General features: G+C 41.0%; 1 protein-coding gene across 1 annotated transcript in view; it reads left to right on the top strand.

Annotated features, from left to right (window-relative positions):
* Positions 1-22,912, top strand: part of trus (programmed cell death 2 like trus) — a 211,577-nt gene that overhangs the window by 109,471 nt on the left and 79,194 nt on the right. The window contains exon 5 of the mRNA XM_076187386.1: positions 22,060-22,215. Coding sequence (XP_076043501.1) covers positions 22,060-22,215 — 156 coding nt within the window. The remainder of the gene's footprint in view (positions 1-22,059; positions 22,216-22,912) is intronic.

The raw sequence follows: 22,912 nt of genomic DNA, 5'->3' as shown, positions 1-22,912 counted from the left end.
AATGAGGAATTAAAGAAGAAGAATAAAGAGTCCATAGCAAAAGAAGCACAGGGTTGGAAAAAAATCCAAGAGAACAACAAAATTGCATTTAACCCCTTCCATACGGTGCCGCATACGTAGGCGGCATGAGGAGCAAGTGGATATGCGAGGCTGCCATATCGGCGTCTTGATTATTTTTATTGTAGTTGCCCCTACGTAATGACATACTCTCTAAACTGTCTTCATCACATTTTGTATGGTTAACAAAATTCACGGGTGAAAGAGAACGATCGATATAAGCGGTGACTATATTTTATGATGCGAATATTATTACAACACATCGTAGGTCTGGCAGCTAATGCTGCCCGCGAGATTTTGGCCCGTACTGAAGAGATTAATGATATAGTAAAACAGCAGATGAAAGAACAAACTGAAGACACAGGTATTAAAATGATGAGACAGAAGGAGAATATAGTAAGAGACTTAGCAGATTAGAATAAATGTATAATTATATTAGGAATGGAAGAGAAGTATAATCTAAATTGGACCACAAGAATCAAAGAGGAAAAAAAAAAGTAAACAGCTTATTAGAATTAGTTCAAGAAGGTGAACCTGAAATCAGAAAACAAATTGAAGAAATCTATAGGCTCGGAAAATATAGTACAGATAAGACCAGACCAATTAAGGTTAAATTCAAGTCACAAATGACAGCAGAGAATATCTTAGCAAAAACAGGGAAACTAGCAGACAGTGAACAATACAAAAAGGTATGGATAAAAAGAGAAATGATTAAAGAGGAAAGAGAGGATGAGAAGACAAAAAGACAAGAAGCCAAAGAAAAAACGAGATTAGATCAGTCAGAAAAAGAGGAATTCTATTGGAGAGTAGTGAATATGAAAGTGAGGAAATGGGTCATGACAGAGAAAAACAAAAGGGAAACAGAATACAATGGAAATAGCAGAAAATTAAGAGTGTCTTACACAAATATATATGGATTGATAACAGGATTGAATGAACTGAATGATTATCTGAAGGAAAAAGAACCAGACATAATGGGAATTGTAGAGACAAAATTAAAAGGTCCACTACCACCCAACAGTGTAGGACATGATGCATATAATTATTGGATTAGAAACAGAGAGACAAAATAAGGGGGTGGAGTTATACTCCTGACTAAGAAGGATATAAACGTGAGGAAAGTCACATATGGAAAAAATAGAGTAGAGATGAGTATGATGGAAGTGGAAGACAGAGATAAGAAGAGCAGAAAGTTTGTAATAAATTATGTGCCTCCAAAAACAGCCTCGTGGGAAGAGAGAGAACATAAAAGTATGTTAGAAGACACGAGGATAACATTGAATAAGATAATGGAAGATGGAGAAAGAATAGTTATGATGGGTGACTTTAATTGTAAAGAAGTCTGCTGGGAAGAGATGACAGTAAAGGGTGGAGACGACTCAAGGGAAAATGTTCTACTCGAGATGGTTATTGACCATACAATGACACAATGGATTCAAGAGAACACTAGGTATAAAAATGAAGAAGAACCATCGAGACTAGACCTAATAATCACATCAGAACCTCAAATAGTGGAAAAGATTGAATATAAAACACCAATAAGTAAAAGTGACCACATATTGATTGAACTGGAACTTAATGAGGAAAAATGCATGAAAAGAAATGAACAATATAGAAAAGGAAGATTGATGTATGAAAAAACAAATTTTGATAAGATAAGAGAATTCTTTGAAAAAGAAGACTTGGAAAGAATATACAAAGAGGAAACAACAATGGAAGAGAAATGGAATATTTTGACAAAATTGTAAAAAAAAAAAAAAAAAAAAAAAGAGTGGAAAAGTTTGTCCCAAGACAAAAACAAGAAAAAGAATATATAAAGTGCTGGTACAACAAAAGTTGTAGGGAGTCAAAAGACAAAAAAGATAAATCTTGGACAAAATGGAAAAAAGACAAAAGACCTGAAAAATGGAAAATTTATAGTAACGTATTTTCCGGCGTATAGTGTGCAACTTTTTTCCGTTGGAAGGGGCTAAAAATGGGGGGTGCGCATTATCTATGGCCTACGATAAAAATTCTGCGGCTGTGTGTGTAATTTTTTTCACAACAACGTGACGATGTTGGCCGTCACAAAATCGGGAGGCACACTTCTCCATGACATTCCGTGAGAACAAGAAGAACAGCCATGGTGACATGAAAGAATACGCTAGCATGGGCTACGTATATAAATATTTGGTATAGGTAGGTATCTGTCGAATCTTATTTTTCATGTTTAAATAGGCCTAAACACCATGAAACATTATCAATATTCATGATATTTGCCCATGTTCACAACATCCTTATTTGAATTTTTATGTTGGCTTTGTTGCTTCACTTTAGGTATGGTACAAATTCCGTTGCGGCCGTTCATAAACTCGTGTCAAACACCTGACTACAACACCCTCTTTCGGGAGTTATATTAACTAAACGTCACCTCGATGAGAGACTTTCCTATTTCACCACTGTCATTGCAGGTTCAAAGCTAAAATGAAACAGTCTGTAGTTTGTTTCAGTATTAAATAAAAAATGGTAAAGACGAATTATTTCCTCAAGATATAAAATGAACATTTTCTGTAAAAATCCCGAAATTTTTCTGTATATTTCACTTTCAATAAACTTTTTTTAGATCATATTTCCTACAAACTAATAAGGGACCAACGCACAACATGAGACATATACCGGTACATGTAGTTCCGACATTTTCTTAGTTGTGTCCTGATTGATGCCTAAACTGACACTTAATTTAGTGACAAATCAACAGATTTCCCAGCAGTGGCTCTAGCCAATGAAAAATACTCCATGTAACCTCGATCACATGATATAAATACCGAGGTAAAACTGCGTTATGGACAAATGCGATCGGGCATGCGCATTATACGTCGGTGAGCGCTATCTGTGTACTGAGATAACGAAGTGCATGGGTGCGCATTATAACTTGATGCGCATTTTAAGCCGGAAAATACGGTAGTTATAGAAATGAATATGTACAAGCGTGCAGAGAGGAAAAGAAAATATGAAAAAGATGTCATAGAAAAATGTAAAGATCAACCAAAACTATTTTACAGATTTGTAAACAACAAACTGAAAAACAAACAAGAATTAGAGAAATTACAACAAGGAGGAGTTGAATACACAGAGGAAATAGAAATGGCAGAAATTATGAACAAGCATTTTAAATCAGTGTTTACAAGGGAGAACATACAACCTGGAGAGATCGAATGGGAAGAGAAAGTCCCCCCTATGAAAGAAATAGAAGTAACAAAGAATGAAATAATGTAACACATGAGTAATCTTGATGTCAGAAAATCACATGGACCAGATGAAATAGCAAACTGGATTTTGAAAGAATGCTGGAATGAACTGGCAGACAAAATACATAGCATAATAAACAGTTCCTTGAAAGAAGGAAAAGTTCCAAAAGATTGGAGAAGAGCAAATATAGTATCTATATATAAAGGGGGAAATAAAGAAGACCCTACCAACTATAGACCAGTCTCTCTAACAAGTACAATAGCAAAAATTTGTGAAAGAATTATCAAAAGTAGATGGGTAAAATATTTAGAAAAAAACAATGTGCTAAATCCAAGGCAATTTGGATTTAGACAAGGACGATCATGCGTCACCAATTTAATATGTTTCTATTCAAGACTAATAGATATAATACCAGAAAGAGATGGATGGGCTGATTGTGCATTTCTAGACCTGAAAAAAGCTTTTGACAAAGTACCACATAAGAAGTTACTTAACCCCTTCCATACGGTGCCGCATACGTAGGCGGCATGAGGAACAAGTGGATATGCGAGGCTGCCATATCGGCGTCTTGATTATATTTATTGTAGTTGTCCCTGCTTAATGACATACTCTCTAAACTGTCTTCATCACATTTTCTATGGTTATCAAAATTTACGGGTGAAAGAGAGAATGATTGATATAGGCGGTGACTATATTTTATGATGCAAGTATTATTACGACACATCGTACATCTGGCAGCTAATGCTGCCCGCGAGATTTTGGCCCGTACTGAAGAGGTTAAGAAATTAGGAACTGAAGGAGGAATACAGGGCAAACTGCTTAAATGGATGGGAGACTTTTTGCAAGAAAGAAAAATGAGAGTAGTGATAAGAGACAAACACTCTAATTGGGATAAAGTAATAAGTGGTGTTCCACAAGGAACAGTTCTGGCCCCAATAATCTTTGCTATATATATTAATGATATGGATGAAGGAATTGAAAGTTATATGAGCTTCTTTGTGGATGATGCAAAACTGTTGAAAAAAGTGAACACTGAAGAAGATTGTGAGTCACTACAGAGTGATCTCAATAAAGTATGGGAATGGAGCAGGAAGTGGGAGATGGAGTTCAATAATAAGTGTAGTATAATGGAATTTCGAAGTAGCAAAAAAAAAAAGAATAGTAGGATCATATAAATTGAGAGATGAAGGAATAAAAAAAGTAGAAAATGAGAAGGACCTGGGAGTCATTATTATGAATAATATGTCACCTGAGAAACATATAAATAAGATTTTTGGAGAAACTTATAATTTAATAAGAACAATCAAAGTGGCATTTACATACCTGGATGAAGAAATGGTGAAGAAAATACTAATCACTTTGATAAGACCAAGATTGGAATATGCAGCAACGATGTGGTCACCAAGTACAAAAAAAATGTATAACAAAACTTGAAAGAATACAAAGCAATTACAAAATTGGCACCAACACTCTCAAAATTATCATATGAAGAGAGACTAGCAAAACTTGAGCTACAGACATTAGAGCAAAGAAGAGAGAGAGGAGATTTGATAACTAGAATCATGAAAGGCATAGAAACTATTGATAGAGAGGATCTAATAAAATGGTATGATAGAAATACAAGAAGACACGGAAAGAAAATCAAGAAAGACAGTTATAGAAGAGATCCGAAAAAGAACAGCTTTCCCCACAGAGTAATAGACAGTCGGAACAAGTTAGATGAGAAAGTGGTGTGTGTAAAAGCAATGCATGAATTTAAAAACAGTTTAGATAAAATGAGATGAAGACGGGACACCACAAGCATAGCTCCCCTTCCCATAAAATACAACTAGGTAAATACATACCTCTCCCTGTCTCCTCATGCATAAAAAGAGAAGACAGGGAGCAATACCTTTGGGCTGCATCAAAATATCATTCACACATAACCACTCCCTACTCCCTCCCTTCCCTGCATGACAGCATCATCTATATACAGCCATTCTATACTCACCCTTATCTTCTGCCTTCTCTCTTCCTTGCTCAATAGACATTCCCCTCTTTCTCAAGCCCTCTTTCACCCCATCCATCCACATCATCCTCAATAGCCTCAAGTTCACTCCATCTACCTTTGCCTTCCACACCTCTTTTACTAATCTTTCTTTACTCATTCTTTCCATGTGTCCAAACCATCCCAATACTCTTTCATCAGCCCTATCTTCCATCATTTCCTCCCCTGTTCTCCACCCCAAACCTAGCCCCACCCTAAGCCCAGCCCCCCCCCCAGGCTACTCTCCCTGCCTAGCCCCCCTTACCCTAGACCCACAGCCTAGTGCACATATTGTTGTCTGTAACAAATTAGTTCCCCACTTGACCAGTGTAGCAGGTGAATGAGACAAGGGGAATACCTTAATGTTCATCTTGTAAACTGTGATTTTCACAGTGTAACCTTCAGCATTACTGTCTTTATTTGCCACACAGTAGCTGACTTAATCCCCCATAGAGTATCTGTTGTAGATGTATGCAAATATTTGCTTGCTGATGACCATTTAGACACACTTCTCCTATGTCACCTGCAATTTGGTGAGTGCTGATTGTAATTGACTATGACATGATATTTCTGACAGACAGCTAGATTTGAGTCTTGCCATCTGTAACTTGTATTTGATATGTTATTACTGTATTAACGGTACAATATGTTTTTGTAATCACCTTTTATTTTGCTGTACTGTTGTATATAACTGCATGGTGTTTTTTGTAGAGTCATTTCTTATATGTTAAGGTAATTATTATTGATTAATTATACCTTATCTCTTATATGCTGTCATTAATTGCATAATATGTACATAACATCATTTCTGATATTTCCTTCAAACACAATTGCCAGACCCCTGCCCCTAGAAACTTGTACTTGTCTATGGTATTCCACCTATCAAACAGCGTGTCCTGCAAGTCATGAGTATCATGTACAAAACTACTTCTTGATGTACCAAGACTCGCTCACTGAGTGTAATACAGGGGGTCACCGCAATTCGACTGGGATGGGGCGGTCTATCATCGGTCGAACCTGGATTTTGTCGAATCATGATGCAGTTTTTCCCATAGGAATACATTGTAATTAGGGGGGATAGGGACCGACCTCCAGCCCGGACCACCCCAAAATATCACCATGACCTCTAAAAAACACTAACAACTTAGACTAAATCAGTAATATTAAAGGCTTCATTTATATCTAATTTTGTTTGTTAAACACATCAAGCTGCTGTACAGTAAATTTTTGGTGGTGGATGTTGTGGCCTGCAAGTCCTCCCACAGTGACAAGGCATGCTCCTGCATGAGCCCCATGCTGATCGGCATCTTGTGTTGTGTCCTATCCTCTATCCACTTGATCAACATATCCTCCATCGTGTCGAGACGGGAGTCCCTTGAGCCACGGAGAACAAGGGAAGTCGTGGAAGATGTTGATGCAGCGGCCTGGTGGTACTTGTCCCTGTTCTTCCAAATCATTGATACTGTTGATCTCAGGACACCCATTTCCACTGCAACGGCAGAATGAGCCATACCTGCCTCACATTTTCTTATAAGCTCAAGCTTATCTTTGAAAGGCAGGAAAGTGTGTTTCTTAGGGGTGGGACCGGAGGTGGATTTGCACAGCATGGTTGAGGTAGAACAGCGGAGCGTGGCTTGCCTCAACGACGGCTGGGGCGAGAGTGAGACAGAGTGGCGGCAAATTCGACCGGGTGGGTGGCGCACGAGATTTGAATGTCGAATTGTCGAGTCTGGCTGTCAAACCTTGAGGGTTGGGTATTAAATAGCTACTGTCGAATTTGCGATAATTCAAATTGTGAACAGTCGAATTGCGGTGACCCCCTGTAGATTAATCAAAACAAACCCCCCCCACTCTCCTCCTCACTTCTTTATTTCTCACTCTGTCATGGACTAGCCTTTGTATTTGAGCTGTATCAAATCTTGGCTGTGATTCAAACAGTTCCTTCAATCCAATGGCCAGGGTGATATTTTGCCTCTATAGGTTTTCCTATCTTCACTTGAACAATAAAAGTGGTTATGTGCAAAACTTATTTAATTTACATTATATATAAGTAAGATTATCTAGGGTATTGGCTGCATGTTATTGTGGCAAAGTAGCATGCAGTTGATACTTTAGGGCAGTGGTTCCCAACCTGTGGGTAAATTACCCCCTGGGGGGGGAGATAACAAATTTCGGGGGTAATGGAGGGCTGACAAAAAAATTGAAAATAAAATAAAATAGAATAAAATAAAATCAAGAAAACATCATGGTACCCGGCATTAGGGTTAAGGTTAACTTAGTACGTATAATTGTAAAACTGAAAAAAAAAAGGTTGGGAACCACTGCTTTAGGGTCTATATGTGGCACCCCTACAGACCAGAGCCACACATCATTTTGCCTGTGATAGAGGAAAACTCTGTTCATAGAGAAATGATGACTTTTTTCTACTATGACTGTCCCTCCGTTATGCTGTCCCCCAACCCCTTGTTACTTTCCTGTACAATTTCTCCAAATATTAACTTTTTTGCCTACCTTCCCTGTGGTGGGGGAAAAGAATACTGCCACCAAGTATTTTCACTTGGATCGTAAGAGGCAAGAAGAAAGGGACGGGGATTGGGACTAGGCATCCTTCTCCTTGTAGCCCCACAGGTGACATTCCTAAAAAAATTAAAGGCAGAAGAGGGTTTAGGAGTTTTCCGACCAGCACCCTAAGGTTTAGGTCTTTTAATGTGCGTGGATGTGGTACAGATGAGAGTAAAAGGGAAGAGATAGGTATTATGTTTGTGAGAAGAAAGATGGATGTGTTGGCTTTGAGTGAAACTAAGTTGTAAGGGAAGGGCGAGTGTAAGTTTGGGAGTAAGTGGGAGGTTATCAGGAGTGAAGAGAGGGTGAGGGAGGGAAGGGGTGGCTATACTAGTAAGTGAAGAGATAGGTAAACGTGTAGTGGAGTGGAATGAGGTTTCCTCAAGGATAATGTGGATGAAGGTGAAACTGGGAAAGGAGATGTGGGTTTTTGTAACTGCATAAGGGCCTGACAGTGAGAAGAGTGTAGAAGAAAGGGAGGCTTTTTGGATAGATTTAAATGAGTGCATAGAGGATTTAGGGAGAAATGTCAATGTAGTAGTACTGGGAGACCTTAATGCTAGGGTAGGAAATGGTCCAATCGATGGAGTGGTTGGGAAATGTGGAGTTCCAGGAAAGAATTGTAGTGGAGAGTTAATGGTGGAAATGTGTCTAGAAAGAGTTGATGATAGCAAATACAGTGTTTCAGAAGAAAGTCAAGCATAAGTACACATGGGAGAGGGTGGTGGATGGAAGGGTGGTAGATAGAGCTTTAATGGATTATGTAGTGGTAAATAGGATTATGATAGGAAGAGTTAAGGATGTACATGTGCTAAGGGGAGAGGGTGGGGGAATATCAGATCATTTTTTGGTGGAAGGTAAGTTGAGAGTGGAGGATAGATGGTGAAATAGGAAAGGAACAAAAGGCAGGGAGGTGCTTAGAGTGAACTCTTTAAATGAAGAGGAAAAGGAGAAGGAGTACAAGAAGCTGAAGGAGGAGTGGGAGGGAGTGAAGGATAGAGTAGAGTTAGGTGTGGAGGAGGAATGGGGATGGTTCAAGGAGGGAGTCACAAAGTGTGCAAAGATGATGTGTGGAACAAGAAGGACAGGAGGAAATAAGGAAGGGTAATGAATGGTGGGATGAGGAAATAAAGAAGGTTGTAGAAGAGAAGAAGCGAGCATTCACAGATTGGTTACAAAATAGGATGAGGGAGTCATATGAGAGGTACAAACAAAAGAAAAGAGGTAAAGCAAAAGGTAAAGGAGGCAAAGAGGTGAGCAGATGTGAAATGGGGTAAGAGTATGACAGAAAATTTTGAAAGTAATAAAAAGATGTTTTGGAAAGAAATTAAGAGAGGAAGAGGAGGTGAATCAAGTAGAGAGGAAAAGATAAAAGGTGCAGATGGAGAGATGATAATGGAAGAGAAGGCAGTAAGGGGAAGATGGGCAGAATATTTTAGGGAGTTGCTAAATGTGAAGGAGGATAGGGAGGGAAAGATAGCTGCAGTGGGAAATGCTAAGAAAATGAGAGTGATGAGTGAGGAAAATGGAGGAGAAATAAGGAAGGATGAAGTGAAGGCAGTTGTTAAGATGATGAAAGCAGGTAAGGCACCTGGTCTGGAGTGGATGCCATGCAGAATGTCTAAAAAAAAAGGAGGTACAGTGATGGTGGACTGGTTGGTGAGGTTATTTGATGTTTGCTGGAGAGAGGATAGAGTGCCGGAGGACTGGAGGAGTGCCTGTATAGTTCCATTTTACAAGGGAAAAGGAGACAAGTGTGAATGTAGTAGTTTCAGAGGGATTAGCTTGTTAAGTGTAGTTGGGAAGGCTTATGGGAGGATCTTGATTGAGAGAATTAGGAGAGGAACAGAAGGAGTAATTGGTGAGGAACAGTATGGATTTAGGACAGGTAGAGGTTGTGTAGATCAGATTTTTGTGGTAAGACAGATATGTGAGAAAGCTATAGGAAAGGGGAAGGAAGTTTTTTGGGCTTTTATGGATGTGGAAAAGGCTTACGACAGGGTAGACAGAAAGGCACTGTGGGAGGTTATGCGGATATACGGGATAGGAGGAAAGCTTCTAGGAGCTGTCAAGAGTTTTTATGAGAGTAGTAGAGCTTGTGTCAGGATTAGAAATGGAGAGTGAGTGGTTCGATGTAAAGGTGAGACTTCGTCAAGGATGTGTTATGTCACCCTGGCTGTTCAACTTATACATGGATGGGGTAGTGCGAGAGGTAAATGCAAGGGTAGTGGGTCAGGGATTGGAAATGGTTAAAGAAAATGGAGAAAAGTGGGAGGTGAGCCAGCTGTTGTTTGCGGACGACACTGCGCTTGTGGCAGGATCGGAGGAGGGACTGAGGAAGTTGGTGACAGAGTTTGGGAGAGTGTGCGATAGAAGAAATCTGAAGATAAATGTGGGCAAAAGTAAGGTGATGAGATGTACAAGGGGTGAAAGTGGCAGTAGACTGGAAGTGAGTATTAACTCCTTCAATACGATGACGCCTACGTAGGCGTTATGAGGAACAAGTGGGTACACAAGGATGCCAATGTCGGCGTCTTGATTATATATATTGTAGTTGTACCTGCGTGAACCCCATACTCTAAACTGGCTTCATCATATTTTCTATGGTTATCAAAATTCACGGGTGAAAGAGAACGAGCAATACAGCGGTAACTTTATTTTCTATAATGTGATTATTATGACGCAACATTGCACGTCTGGTAGCTAATGCTGCCCGCGAGATTTTGGCCCATATTGAAGGGGTTAAGGGAGAGCAACTGGAGGAAGTGGTTAGTTTTAGATACTTGGGTGCAAATGTGGCAGGAAAAGGTGGAGGTAGAATGTAGATTGAGAGAAGCGAGTAAATGCCTTGGTGGATTAAAAAGTGTAATGAGGAATAGACATTTGGGAATGGATGCTAAGAGGAGACTGTATGAAGGAGTGATTGTGCCAACAGCACTGTATGGGGCAGAAACATGGAACATAAGAGAGGAAGAGAAGGAGTTTGAATGTGTTTGAGATGAGGTGTCTGAGAAGTATGATAGGGGTTACTAGGTTAGATAGAGTGAGAAATGAGGAGATGAGGAGGAGAACAGGGGTGGAAAGGGAGTTGGGAGATAGGGGATGAAAGAGTATTAGGATGGTTTGGGCACATGGAAAGAATGAGTGAAGAAAGACTAGTAAAAGAGGTATGGAAGGCAGATGTGGAGGGAGTGAACATGAAGGGACGTCCTAGGATGAGGTGGATGGATGGGGTGAAGGGGGCTTTGGGGAAGAGGGGAATGTCTGTGGAGGAAGGATGGGAGAGGACAGAAGACAGGGGTGAATGGAGAATGGTTGTATATGGATGATGTCATGATGCATGAGGTGGAATGGGCGGGGGGATGGGGGGTAAGGTAGTATGTGTGAGCAAAATTTGATGCAGCCCGAAAGGATTTGTCCCTGTCTTCTCCATTTATGCATGGGGGGTCACCAATTTAATGAAGCGGCCTTGCTGTGGAAGTGCTGTGTTTTGCGACACTGCTTCTGACCCAGGGCAGTGGACAGGGTGCAGGGATGACCCGTCATCTAGGAGGTGCTAAGATGGGAGGGAGGGTGGGGGTGTGTGGAGTGTTTTCGGGGATGGAATGGGTGGGAATGATTTTATGCCTTTTCCTTTTTGGCTACCTCCCTTGAAAGGGGGAAAAAGCCTTGGTATATGTATGTAAGATTATCGACTTACAATGAAGTTGGGTATGAACAGAGTGTGAGTGTGGAAGTCAGAGGGGCCAATGCCCATGTCTCTTAATTTATACTATGACCATACAGCACAGTGCCAGTGACAAGTGCGACTTCGTTATGAATATAAACCTAACCTATCTCCATTTGCCTGGCTTCACACAATTTATTCACTCCTTTATTTTTGTGTGAAGAAGGCTTACAAATTACCAATCTCTAGCTATCTAACACAAGAAGGAATACATTTAAAATTTTCTGAGGACGCTACTTTTTCGAATTGTTATTTATGGCAACCTATGACCTCAAATAGGGTGCCTAAGTTGTGTATTCCTCTGCCATCTGCACAGCAAAAACTCCTGTAACTGGTCATTCATCACATGAGAAAAAGACCAATTCAGTTTGTATCTTATTATCTAATTTAAGGTAACACCTACTACTTTGTTGGATCTAATATTATAATCAATTTACTTAGAATGGCAAGCATTATGACTCAAGCTAGAATGTGGCTTATGGCGCCATACCTGCATCCCTTTGTGTCAGTGACACATCATGGAACATGACAACTCTATCCAACACTTTTCCTCCAGGGCAGTGGGCAAGATGCAGGGATGATCCGTCATCCAGGAGGTGTCAAGATAAGAGAAAGGGAAGAGGGTGGAGGGGAGTGGAGTGTGATAGGGATGGAATGGGTGGTAGTGGTTTTTATGCCTTTGTTTTTTTTTGGCTACCTCCCTTATAAGGGGGAAAAAAGCCTTTGGTATATGTATATAATCCCTACCTTTTCTAAACCCACACTGCTCCTCACCAGTTATTCCCTCCATTCTTCTCCTAATCCTCTCAATTAAAACCTTCCTGTAAGCTTTCTCAACTACATTCAACAAACTAATCCTTCTAAAACTTGTAAATCAGAACTATATAAGCACTCTTCCAATCCTCAGAACACCCACATTCACCAAGAAACATCAAAACAATACCCAAATACTTATATTGCACACAGATACTCTCTTCTCTTCCTACACAACCACCAGACACCAGCCTCCAGGAGCAATCCATAATCATATCACTCACTGCTCCACCATCATACTGAAAGACAATACATTGCTGCATGCTGTGAAATCCATCCCTCTGAATCCACTCTCCCCCAGAAGGACAGAGTCCACCTGGCCAGAGTCCACCTGGCCAGACTGTGATGTGGCCACCATCCAACCCTTCCAAACTACCAGAAGAGGCTAGATGACTATATCTCGGATAACACTCCATACTAACACATTATGGAAGACTGCATTTTACACAGTCACACATGCCAACAACACAATATACACTCTATAAAGGATTTGTGGGAAAATTCCATTCCAACTGTGGGGTTCCTCAGGAAGAAGGGACTGTTCGGCCTGATGGTCTAGGGAATGACTACAACAGCAACAGTCTCACTAGCCAGTCCACTATTACTGTACCTCCCTTCTTCAGACACTGCATGACACCCATCCAACATAGGTGCCTTACCTGGTTTCATAATTTTTAAAATTACTTGTACCTCATCTTTTCTTATTTCTCTTCCATTTTCCTCTCTCATCACTCATTTTCTTAACCCCTACCGTACGGTGCCGCATATGTAGGCGGCATGAGGAGCAAGTGGATACACGAGGCTGCCATATCGGCGTCTTGATTATATTTATTGTAGTTCCCCCTGCGTAATGACATACTCTCTAAGCTGTCTTCATCACATTTTCTATGGTTATAAAAATTCACGGGTGAAAGAGAGAACGATCGATATAAGTGGTGACTATATTTTATGATGCGAGTATTATTACGACACATCGTACGTCTGGCAGCTAATGCTGCTTGCGAGATTTTGGCCCGTACTGAAGAGGTTAACACCTCCCACTGTTATCACTAATCACTCCCTACCCTCTGCCACATTCAACTGCTCTCTAAAATACTCTGCTCATCTTCCCCTCTTCCATTAGCATCTCTCCATCTGTGCCTTTTACCTATTCTTCTCTACTTGATTCACCTTCCCTTCCTCTCAATTTGTAATAATAATAAAAAATGTTGCCTCAGGTTTCATACATACATACAGTACTACCTCTCATTAACGGACTAAAAGGGGGGTAACGGTGTCTGTTGATGTGAATAATCCGTTGATATGGAGTGGCTTCTGGGTGGCATAGTGATTGCATGCACTAAACAACAGCACCACAAACACCGAAAACACTGCAAACACAGCTAATTAACATCCATTAATGAGAGGCAGTACTGTACATACATATACCAAAGGCTTTTTCCCCCTTATAAGGGAGAAAGCCAAAAAGGAAAGGCATAAAAAACCATTGCCACCCATTCCATCCCTAATACCCTCTGCTCCCCTCCACCCTCTACCCTCCCTATTATCTTGGCACCTCCTGGATGACAGGTCATCCCTGCATCTTGTCCACTGCCCTGGGTCAGAAGCAGTGTCGCAAGACACAGCACATCCACAGCAAGGCAGCTTCATTAAATTGGCAACCCTCCCTCTCTGTCCTCCCATGCAGAAAAGAAGACAGGTAGAAATCCCTTCAGGCTGCATCAAATTTTTCACACATACTTCCTCACCCCCCCACCCATTCCACGTCATGCATCACAACATCATCCATATACAACCATTTTCCATTCACCCCTGTCTTCTGTCCTCTCCCGTCCTTCCTCAACAGACATTCCCCTCTTCCCCAAAGCCCCTTTCACCCCATCCATCCATCTCATCCTAGGTCGCCCCCTCATATTCACTCCCTCCACATCTGCCTTCCATACCTCTTTTACTAGTCTTTCTTCACTCATTCTTTCCATGTGTCCAAACCATCCTAATACTCTTTCATCCACCCTATCTCCCAACTCCCTTACCTCACCTCCTCATTTCTCACTCTATCCAGCCTAGTAACCCCTATCATACTTCTCAGACACCTCATCTCAACACATTCAAACTCCTCCTCTCTTCCTCTCTTAAGTTCCATGTTTCTGCCCCATACAGTGCTGTTGGCACAATCACTCCTTCATACAGCCTCCTCTTAGCATCCATTCCCAAATGTCTATTTCTTATTACACTTTTTAATCCACCAAGGTATTTACTCACTTCTCTCAATCTACAGGGTCTAACAGATAAATCCGTACAACTTCTTATCACATGTTTTAAGATTAATATCTTGGGTTATAATAAACAGAGAGTTATGAAATTTTCAGTATATTTAGAAAAGGCAATAAGAACAATGATTTCATTCAATGTAACCACCTTCAGCTGTTATGACGCTTTCAACGCGTTTACGAAACTTGGATACAGCGTTGATGATCTCAGACTTTGATAATGAACCCACAGCCTTCTTGATGTCTGTCTTCAGGGTTGTTATACTTCTGTGTGGCTTGTCACATGCCTTGGCCTCAATTCGCGCCCAAAAATAATAATCTAAAGGGTTTAGGTCTGGCGAATTTGAGGGCCACAACTCTTTGTTCCAGAACTGCACATTTGACCCTTCGAGAAGGTTGGTGGTCCTCTTCGCTGTGTGGGCTGGAGCCGAGTCTTGTTGGAAGACAAACTGGTTGCCACTAGCCTTATCTTTCATCCAGGGTATTATTTTCTCTTCTAGAACTTTGCAATAGACAACGACATTGACTTTCTCCTTGTTGTTGAAGAAGTGAGTGAAGACGTCCCCCTCAGTTGACACCACACAGAGCACCATGACACTTGCTGGTTTCTTCGTCGTTGTCTTGTGTTGAACCTCTGAGGATGAGGAGGCTATCCAGCGATCATTCCGCTTATTGAAAGTCGCATCAACCGTGAAAATCTTCTCGTCGGAAAAAAACTTGATGACTGAGCCATTCGACTTCATCCAGTTCAACAGCTTTTGGCACCTGGTCAAGCGGATTTCTTTCATTTTTCGTGTCAAAAGATGTCTTTTTCCTTGTGAGAATGAGGTTAATCCCAATTTCTTTAATGCTCTGTGAATTGTCATTGTGCTGACACCTCTCTTCTTTGCCAATGTCGATAATGGTAAGGCTGGATTTGCATTGACACTTCTCTTGAGACCAGCTAAAAAGCGAGGTGTTAGAATTCTGCCCCTTCTGGGCTTGTGAGCAGCTCGTTGGTCTTCGCCAGTCTCATCAAAACGTTTACAAACATCGTAAACAGTTTGTCTGGAGTATTTTAGCATCCTTATTATGGCGCTAGGAGTGTGACCCGCGCGACGAAGTTCGCATATGGCTGAACGTTTGGCTTGTTCCATTGCTTAATGTTTATTGCACCGGTGCTAGTATACAACTGGCTAAATTATTAGACAAATGGAAGTATCTGGAAACAATCAGAATTGCCATATGTTACTTTTTAAGTGCTTAAAACCTCTTCAAAGTTTGTACGGATTTATCTGTTAGACCCTGTACATTTTACCTCCACCTCCACTCCTCCCTTTCCTGCCACATTTGCACCCAAGTATGTAAAACTATCCACTTCCTCCAGTCACTCTCCCTTAATGCTCACTTCCAATCTGCTACCACTTTCACCCCTTGTACATCTCATCCCCTTACTTTTACCCACATTTATCTTCAATTTTCTTCTTTCACACACTCTCAAACTCTGTCACTAACTTCCTCAATCCCTCATCTGATCCTGCTACAAGCGCAGTGTCGTCCGCAAACAACAGCTGGCTCACCTCCCACTTTTATCCATTTATTTTAAGGTTATATGAAGGAGTGATTGTGCCAACAGCAATGTATGGGGCAGAAACATGGAACATGAGAGAGGAAGAGAGAAGGAGCTTGAATATGTTTGAGATGAAATGTCTGAGAAGTATGATAGGGGTTACTAGACTAGATAGAGTGAGAAATGAGGAGATGAGGAGGAGAACAGGGGTGGAAAGGGAGCTGGGAGATGGGGTTGATGAAAGAGTATTAGGATGGTTTGGACACATGGAAGGAATGAGTGAAGAAAGATTAGTAAAAGAAGTGTGGAAGGCAGAAGTGGAAGGAGTGAATATGAGGGGGCGTCCTAGGATGATATGGATGGATGGGGTGAAAGGGGCTTTACAAAAGAGAGGAATGTCTGTAGAGGAAGGACGGGAGAGGACAGAAGATAGGGGTGAATGGAGAAGGGTTGTGTATAGATGAGGCTGTGATGCATGAGGGGGAGTGGGTGAGGGATGGTGGGTGAGGAAGTATGTATGAGAAAAAATTTGACACAGCCCTAAGGGATTTCTCCCCGTCTTACCCTTTCCTGTATGAAGGGACGGAGAGGGGGGGTCGCCAAATTTATGAAGCGGACTTGCTGTGGATGTGCTGTGTCTTGCGACACTGTTTCTGACCCAGGGCAGTGGACAGGATGCAGGGATGACCCGTCATCCAGGAGGTGCCAAGATAGTAGGGAGGGTGGAGGGGAGTGGAATATATGGGAAATGAAATGGGTGGGAGTGATTTCTATGCCTTTTTCTTTTTGACTACCCTCCCTGTAAGGGGGAAAAAGCCTTTGGTATATGTATGTATGTATTTTAAACATCAATCCCTGACCTACCACCCTTGCATTTACCTCTCGTACCACCCCATCCATGTATAAGTTGAACAGCCAGGGTGACATAACACACCCCTGACGAAGTCCCACCTTTACCTCGAACCACTCACTTTCTCCATTTCTAATCCTGACACATGCTCTACTATCATAAAAACTCTTGACAGCTCCTAGAAGATTTCCTCCTATCCCGTATATCTGCAAAACCTCCCACAGTGCCTTCCTGTCCACCCTGTCATAAGCCTTTTCCAGATCCATAAAAGCTCAAAAACATCCTTACCTATCCCTATAGCTTTCTCACATATCTGTCTTACCACAAGAATCTGATCTACGCAACCTCTACCTGTCCTAAATCCACATTGTTCCTCACCAATTACCCTCTGTTTCTCTCCTAATCCTCTCAATCAAGATCTTCCCATAAGCCTTCCCAATCAAACTTAACAAGCTAATCCCTCAGAAACTACTACACTCACACTTGTCCTCTTTTCCCTTGTAAAGTGGAACTATACAGGCACTCCTCCAGTCCTCCTGCACTCTACCCTCTCTCCAACAAATATTAAATAACCTCACCAGCCAGTCCACCATCACTGTACCACCTTTCTTTAGACATTCTGCATGGCATCCATCCAGACCAGGTGCCTTACCTGCTCTCATCATCTTAACAACTACCTTCACTTCATCCTTATTTCTCCTCCATTTTCCTCACTCATTATGGTTATTTTCTTAGCACTTCCCATTGCAACTATCTTTCCCTCCCTATCCTCCTTCACATTTAGCAACTCCCTAAAATACTCTGCCCATCTTCCTCGTAGTGCTTTCTCTCCCATTATTATCTCTCCATCTGCAACTTTTACCTTTCCTTCTCTACTTGATTCACCTCCTCTTTCTCTCTTAATTTCTTTCCAAAATATCTTTTTATTCCTTTCAAATTTTCTGTCATACTCTTACCCCATTTCACATCTGCTCTCCTCTTTGCCTCCTTTACCTTGTGCTTTACTTCTCTTTTCTTTGTACCTCTCATATGACTCCCCTGTCCTATTTTGTAACCAATCTGTGAAAGCTCGCTTCTTCTCTTCTACAAGCTTCTTTGTTTCCTCATCCCATCACTCACTACCCTTCCTTCTCTTTCCTCCTGTCCTTCTTGTTCCACACACCATCTTTGCACACTTTTTGACTCCCTCCTTGAACCATCCCCATTCCTCCTCCACTCCTAGCTCTATATCCTTCACTCCCACTCCTCTCTCAGCTTCTTCTTGTACTCCTCCTTTTCCTTTTCATTTAAAGAGTTCACTCTAAGCACCTCCCTACCTTTTGTCCTTTTCCTCTTTCTCCATCTATCCTCCACTCAACTTATCTTCCAAAAAATGATCTGATATTCCCCTACCCTCTCCCCTTAGCACATGTACAACCTTAACTCTTCCTATTATATTCCTATCTACCACTACATAGTCCATTAATGCTCTATCTACCTCCCTTCTATCCACCACCCTCTCCCATGTGTACTTATACTTGACTTTCTTCTGAAACACTGTATTTGCTATCATCAAATCTCTTTCTAGACACATCTCCACCATCAACTCTCCACTACAATTCTTTCCTGGAACTCCACATTTCCCAACCACTCCATCCATTGGTTCATTTCCTACCCTAGTATTAAGGTCTCCCAATACTACTACATTGACGTTCCTCCCTAATCCCTCTATGCACTCATTTAAGTCTATCCAAAAAGCCTCCCTTTCTTCTACACTCTTTTCACTACCAGGCCCATATGCACTTACAAAAACCTACATATCCTTTCCCAGTTTCACCTTCATCCACATTAACCTTGAAGAAACCTCCTTCCACTCCACTACATGTTTACCTATCTCTTCACTTACTAGTATAGCCACCCCTTCTCTCCCTCGCCCTCTCTTCACTCCTGAGAACTTCCCAACTACACTCCCAAACTCACACTCGCCCCTCCCTCTCAACTTAGTTTCACTCAAAGCCAACACATCCATCTTTCTTCTTACAAACATACTACCTATGTCTTCCCTTTTACTCTCATCTGTACCACTTCTATGCACATTAAAAGACCCAAACCTTAGGGTGCTGGTTGGAAAAATCCTAGACCCTCTTATGCCTCTACTTTTTTTTTAGGAATGTCCCCTGTGGGGCTACAGGGAGAAGGATGCCTGGTCCCAATCCCCATCCCATTTTTCTCGCCTCTTATGATCCAAGTGGGAATACTTGGTGGCAGTATTCTATCCCCCACATTAGGGTAGGCAAAACAAAGAAATGAATATTCAGAGAAATGGTACAGGACACCAACAGCATAACGGAGGGACAGTAGCAGTATAATAGAAGTTTCATCATTTCTCTGTGAGCAGAGTCCTCCTCTATCACAGCCAAAATGATGTGTGGCTCTGGTCCACAGGGGTGCCCCATATAGACCCTAAAGTATCAACTGCATGCTACTTTGCCAGCAACAAGCAGCCAATACCCCAGACAGGACATGGTTTCACAACATGGAAAACCCACAATCCCATAATATTTGGTACTTGTCCTTGGGGCCTTGCATAGATCTTTGGGAATCAATTACCGTATTTTTCAGTGTATGACCCGCGGCTTTTTGCCTCAGAAAGGGGCCAAATTTCGGGGGTGCAGGTGATATAAAGGTGCGGGTCATCTGTGGATTCTGGTTAGAAATTGCCCTTATGCAGTCAAAAAAAAAAAAAAAAAAAAAAAAAAAAGAACAATTAGTTTAGCTGGGTGCCCTCTCAGATCGGGGATTTGCGGGGGGAGGACTGACCGGATTTGTCGTATGAAAGTTGATTAAAGTCATAATACAGCGTGTACGATCGAGACAAACGACAAAGAGAAGGTAGGATTTGTCTTACCCACTTTACATGCTCTTGTTATTAATAAAGGCATTATCACAAATAAAACAGGCTTAACTAAACAGCTTGAACACAATACAAGTGACCGGTACCAACACCAACATCGTGTGTCGCGATCAAACAAAAACAAGCGGGCGGCCATTTTCGCAATTACAAATTACAAACTGTACCTGATTCCTTAATGCTAAATTTGTGCATTACATGTGGGTCGTTCAAGCATGGAAGAAAATTAAAGAATCAACTATTCAGAACGGTTTCCATAAATCAGAAATGTGCCATCCTGCAATGTTCGATGCATGCTACGACTCGGAAAAGGAATCGGACGAATCCGAAATCGAAATGGAAACGGATGAGGTCACTGCTTCAGAATTTATACCACGATTTATACCACAACCTCTTCCATGACGATACAGAGGATGAGGAATTCGATGGCTTCGTGAGCGATGATACGCCTTCATAAACATTGACTGTCGTCTGTGATCACTGTTTTTTTCTAATAACGATGTGCTCCATTGACTCTGTTCATAACAGTTCAGTAATGTGCTCTATTATTGTTCTATTCTATTGAAAACTAACCATTGGAAATTGTTTGGTTTAAAAATTAATTACCAGTGTTTGTATGGCATTTATAAACCAATTGATTAATTACCGGTAAACAATCAAACAGGGTTTTATGGCATTATTTACACAAATTTATTAAGGTTCTTTGTAATATATATATATAAGTGCAATAAAATATATTGAAATGCAATTTGTTGGTTATTCTTCATCTTCATCACAATCAGAAATAAATAGGACTGGAGGAATACTAGTATCATGATCATGAATCGCAATGCCGCGTCTTCAACCCATCCCAAAGGTATCGTAAGATCAGTTGCACACTTTCGAGATCACCCCTCTTTCATCGAAGCTACCACTACATCTAGTGGCAGCTTCAGAAACCAAATTGTGATGAATCCTGAAAAGCAAGATATCACCAAGAAACCTGCTAATATCGGAAAACATATATATTTTTTTTTTTATAAATCACATAAGCATTGATGAAACAGAAAATTTAGAAAAAGCCTCAGCTTTGAAATTACTTTGATCACCACGTCAACGGCCGGCCGCAACAACAACCGCCGTGAGCTGTGCCTGTGGCCACCCATGCATGGGTAGTATACATTGTCGGATCTACACTGCCGCGCACGCCATATGACTGCGGGTCATACAGCGGTGCGGGTCTTGTGTGGATTTTCACTAAGGTGTAAGGGGGTGCGGGTCATATAACGGTGCGGGCTATAGTCTGAAAAATACGGTAGTCTGTTGCCTTTTATCTCTCTTACAGAAGACCGATTGCTTTCATGTAACTAGCAAGTCTCTCTGGGAAGAAATTTGGACCATTGTCCATGTTTTATTAATGTGGGAGTTTCTATGTCAATGGCTGTAACTAGCAAGAGGAGGGGAGAAGTTACCAGTTGTCAGCTGCCCATATGTGAAAACATGGAAAAAGTTGATAGAAAAACTTCTTGGGTTCACTCTGGAGAATGAGTGTCAGCCCCTTATGGTTGTACCTCCAGATGGAGGTGAGAGGGTTGATGGGTTTTGAAAATGGGAAGCTCTACTGCCCATCTTGTAGGACCACCACATGCAGGCACCTATCATTGGTCCCTAAACAATTTGTAGGTACCAGCAATGGGTGCTTGGTAGTGAAGTTCCTGTGAAATAGCTGTCAGAATCTTCTTCCTGTCATTAGTTTTCATATTCCATCAGCATCTTCATCTTCATCTGGAGATGCAGGGTTAGCATTTAATTTCTGGATTGGGCTCAATCTTTCCTTCACTTTTTCATAAGAGCAGACAACCAATCACTTCTTTTCTCTTCCTTCAAGCAGGTAACATAAAAACAGATCCATACTGATACAGCCTAGAAAACTCCATCAATTCTTCTCAGCAATCCTGAGAATTTGCTGGCTACAAGTTTCCAATCATGGAAACTTGATACAATAACTACTATGTACATGCATGTGCACAAGAAGATCCTCTCCCTCTTGTAAAGGGAGTGGCAAGATCAAAATAATACATCTAATGATGTTGTTCTTTTTCTTTCAGGAGGGTGTACACATTGATGCTAATATTGATGTTACACTTGTGCCATTCTTTCTTGCTAGTGATGATGAACCAGAAGAAACCACTGAATTTTCTGAACATGAACGAGAACTGCTGCTTCAGTATACACAGAGTAAAGGTCATGAATTTAAAGAAGAGGTATGTCTTTGTGTAGCCTGCAGCCCTAATCTGATGAGTAAGTCTCTCAAATTTGTAAGATTTAATATGTAGTCTTTAGACTTGATGCAGGTTTACAAAGGTATCTACATTTTTTCTAGGACAAATGGAGTCAAACCCTCTTCTCTGTTTAGAGAAAAATAAGAAATGTCAGACACTTTAGCATACTGCACATGTGTTTGGAGTGTATATCTCTTCCGGTCTCACTAATTGCCGAGAAAACTGAGAAAACAGAGAAAAGCCGAACAATACAACAAAACCCAAACAAGGACGGGTTTTGCTCAAATGCACATTTCTATATATGTATGGTTGCATATAGTTGAATTATTTAAACTTTTTTCTTTAAAATGTGTGATTTTCATGTAATTTCACCAAAGAGAAGTTATGTTTTAGCCTCTGCAGTATGACCGACCACAGCTACATATACCGTAACAAATAAGCATATGGTTGCATTATTTGAACTATTTTCTTTAAAAGGTGTGATTTTCATGTAATTTGATCAAAGAGAAGTAATGTTTTTATCCTCTGCAAAATTACCGACCCCAGCTACGATTCGTGGTTACCGCTAGCCTGCCATCTATGTTCTGCGAATGCAGATCATCACTGAGCATCAGAGTTGCCAGATTGGCGTTTTTAATGCCAAATTTTGTATTTTTGGAATGTTTTTACCGTGTTTGGC

The sequence above is a fragment of the Oratosquilla oratoria genome, chromosome 6, assembly GCF_046742065.1.
Source record: "Oratosquilla oratoria isolate Oo_2021 chromosome 6, ASM4674206v1, whole genome shotgun sequence".
NCBI classification, from domain to species: domain Eukaryota; kingdom Metazoa; phylum Arthropoda; class Malacostraca; order Stomatopoda; family Squillidae; genus Oratosquilla; species Oratosquilla oratoria.
This window is presented reverse-complemented; position numbering and strand designations above follow the sequence as displayed.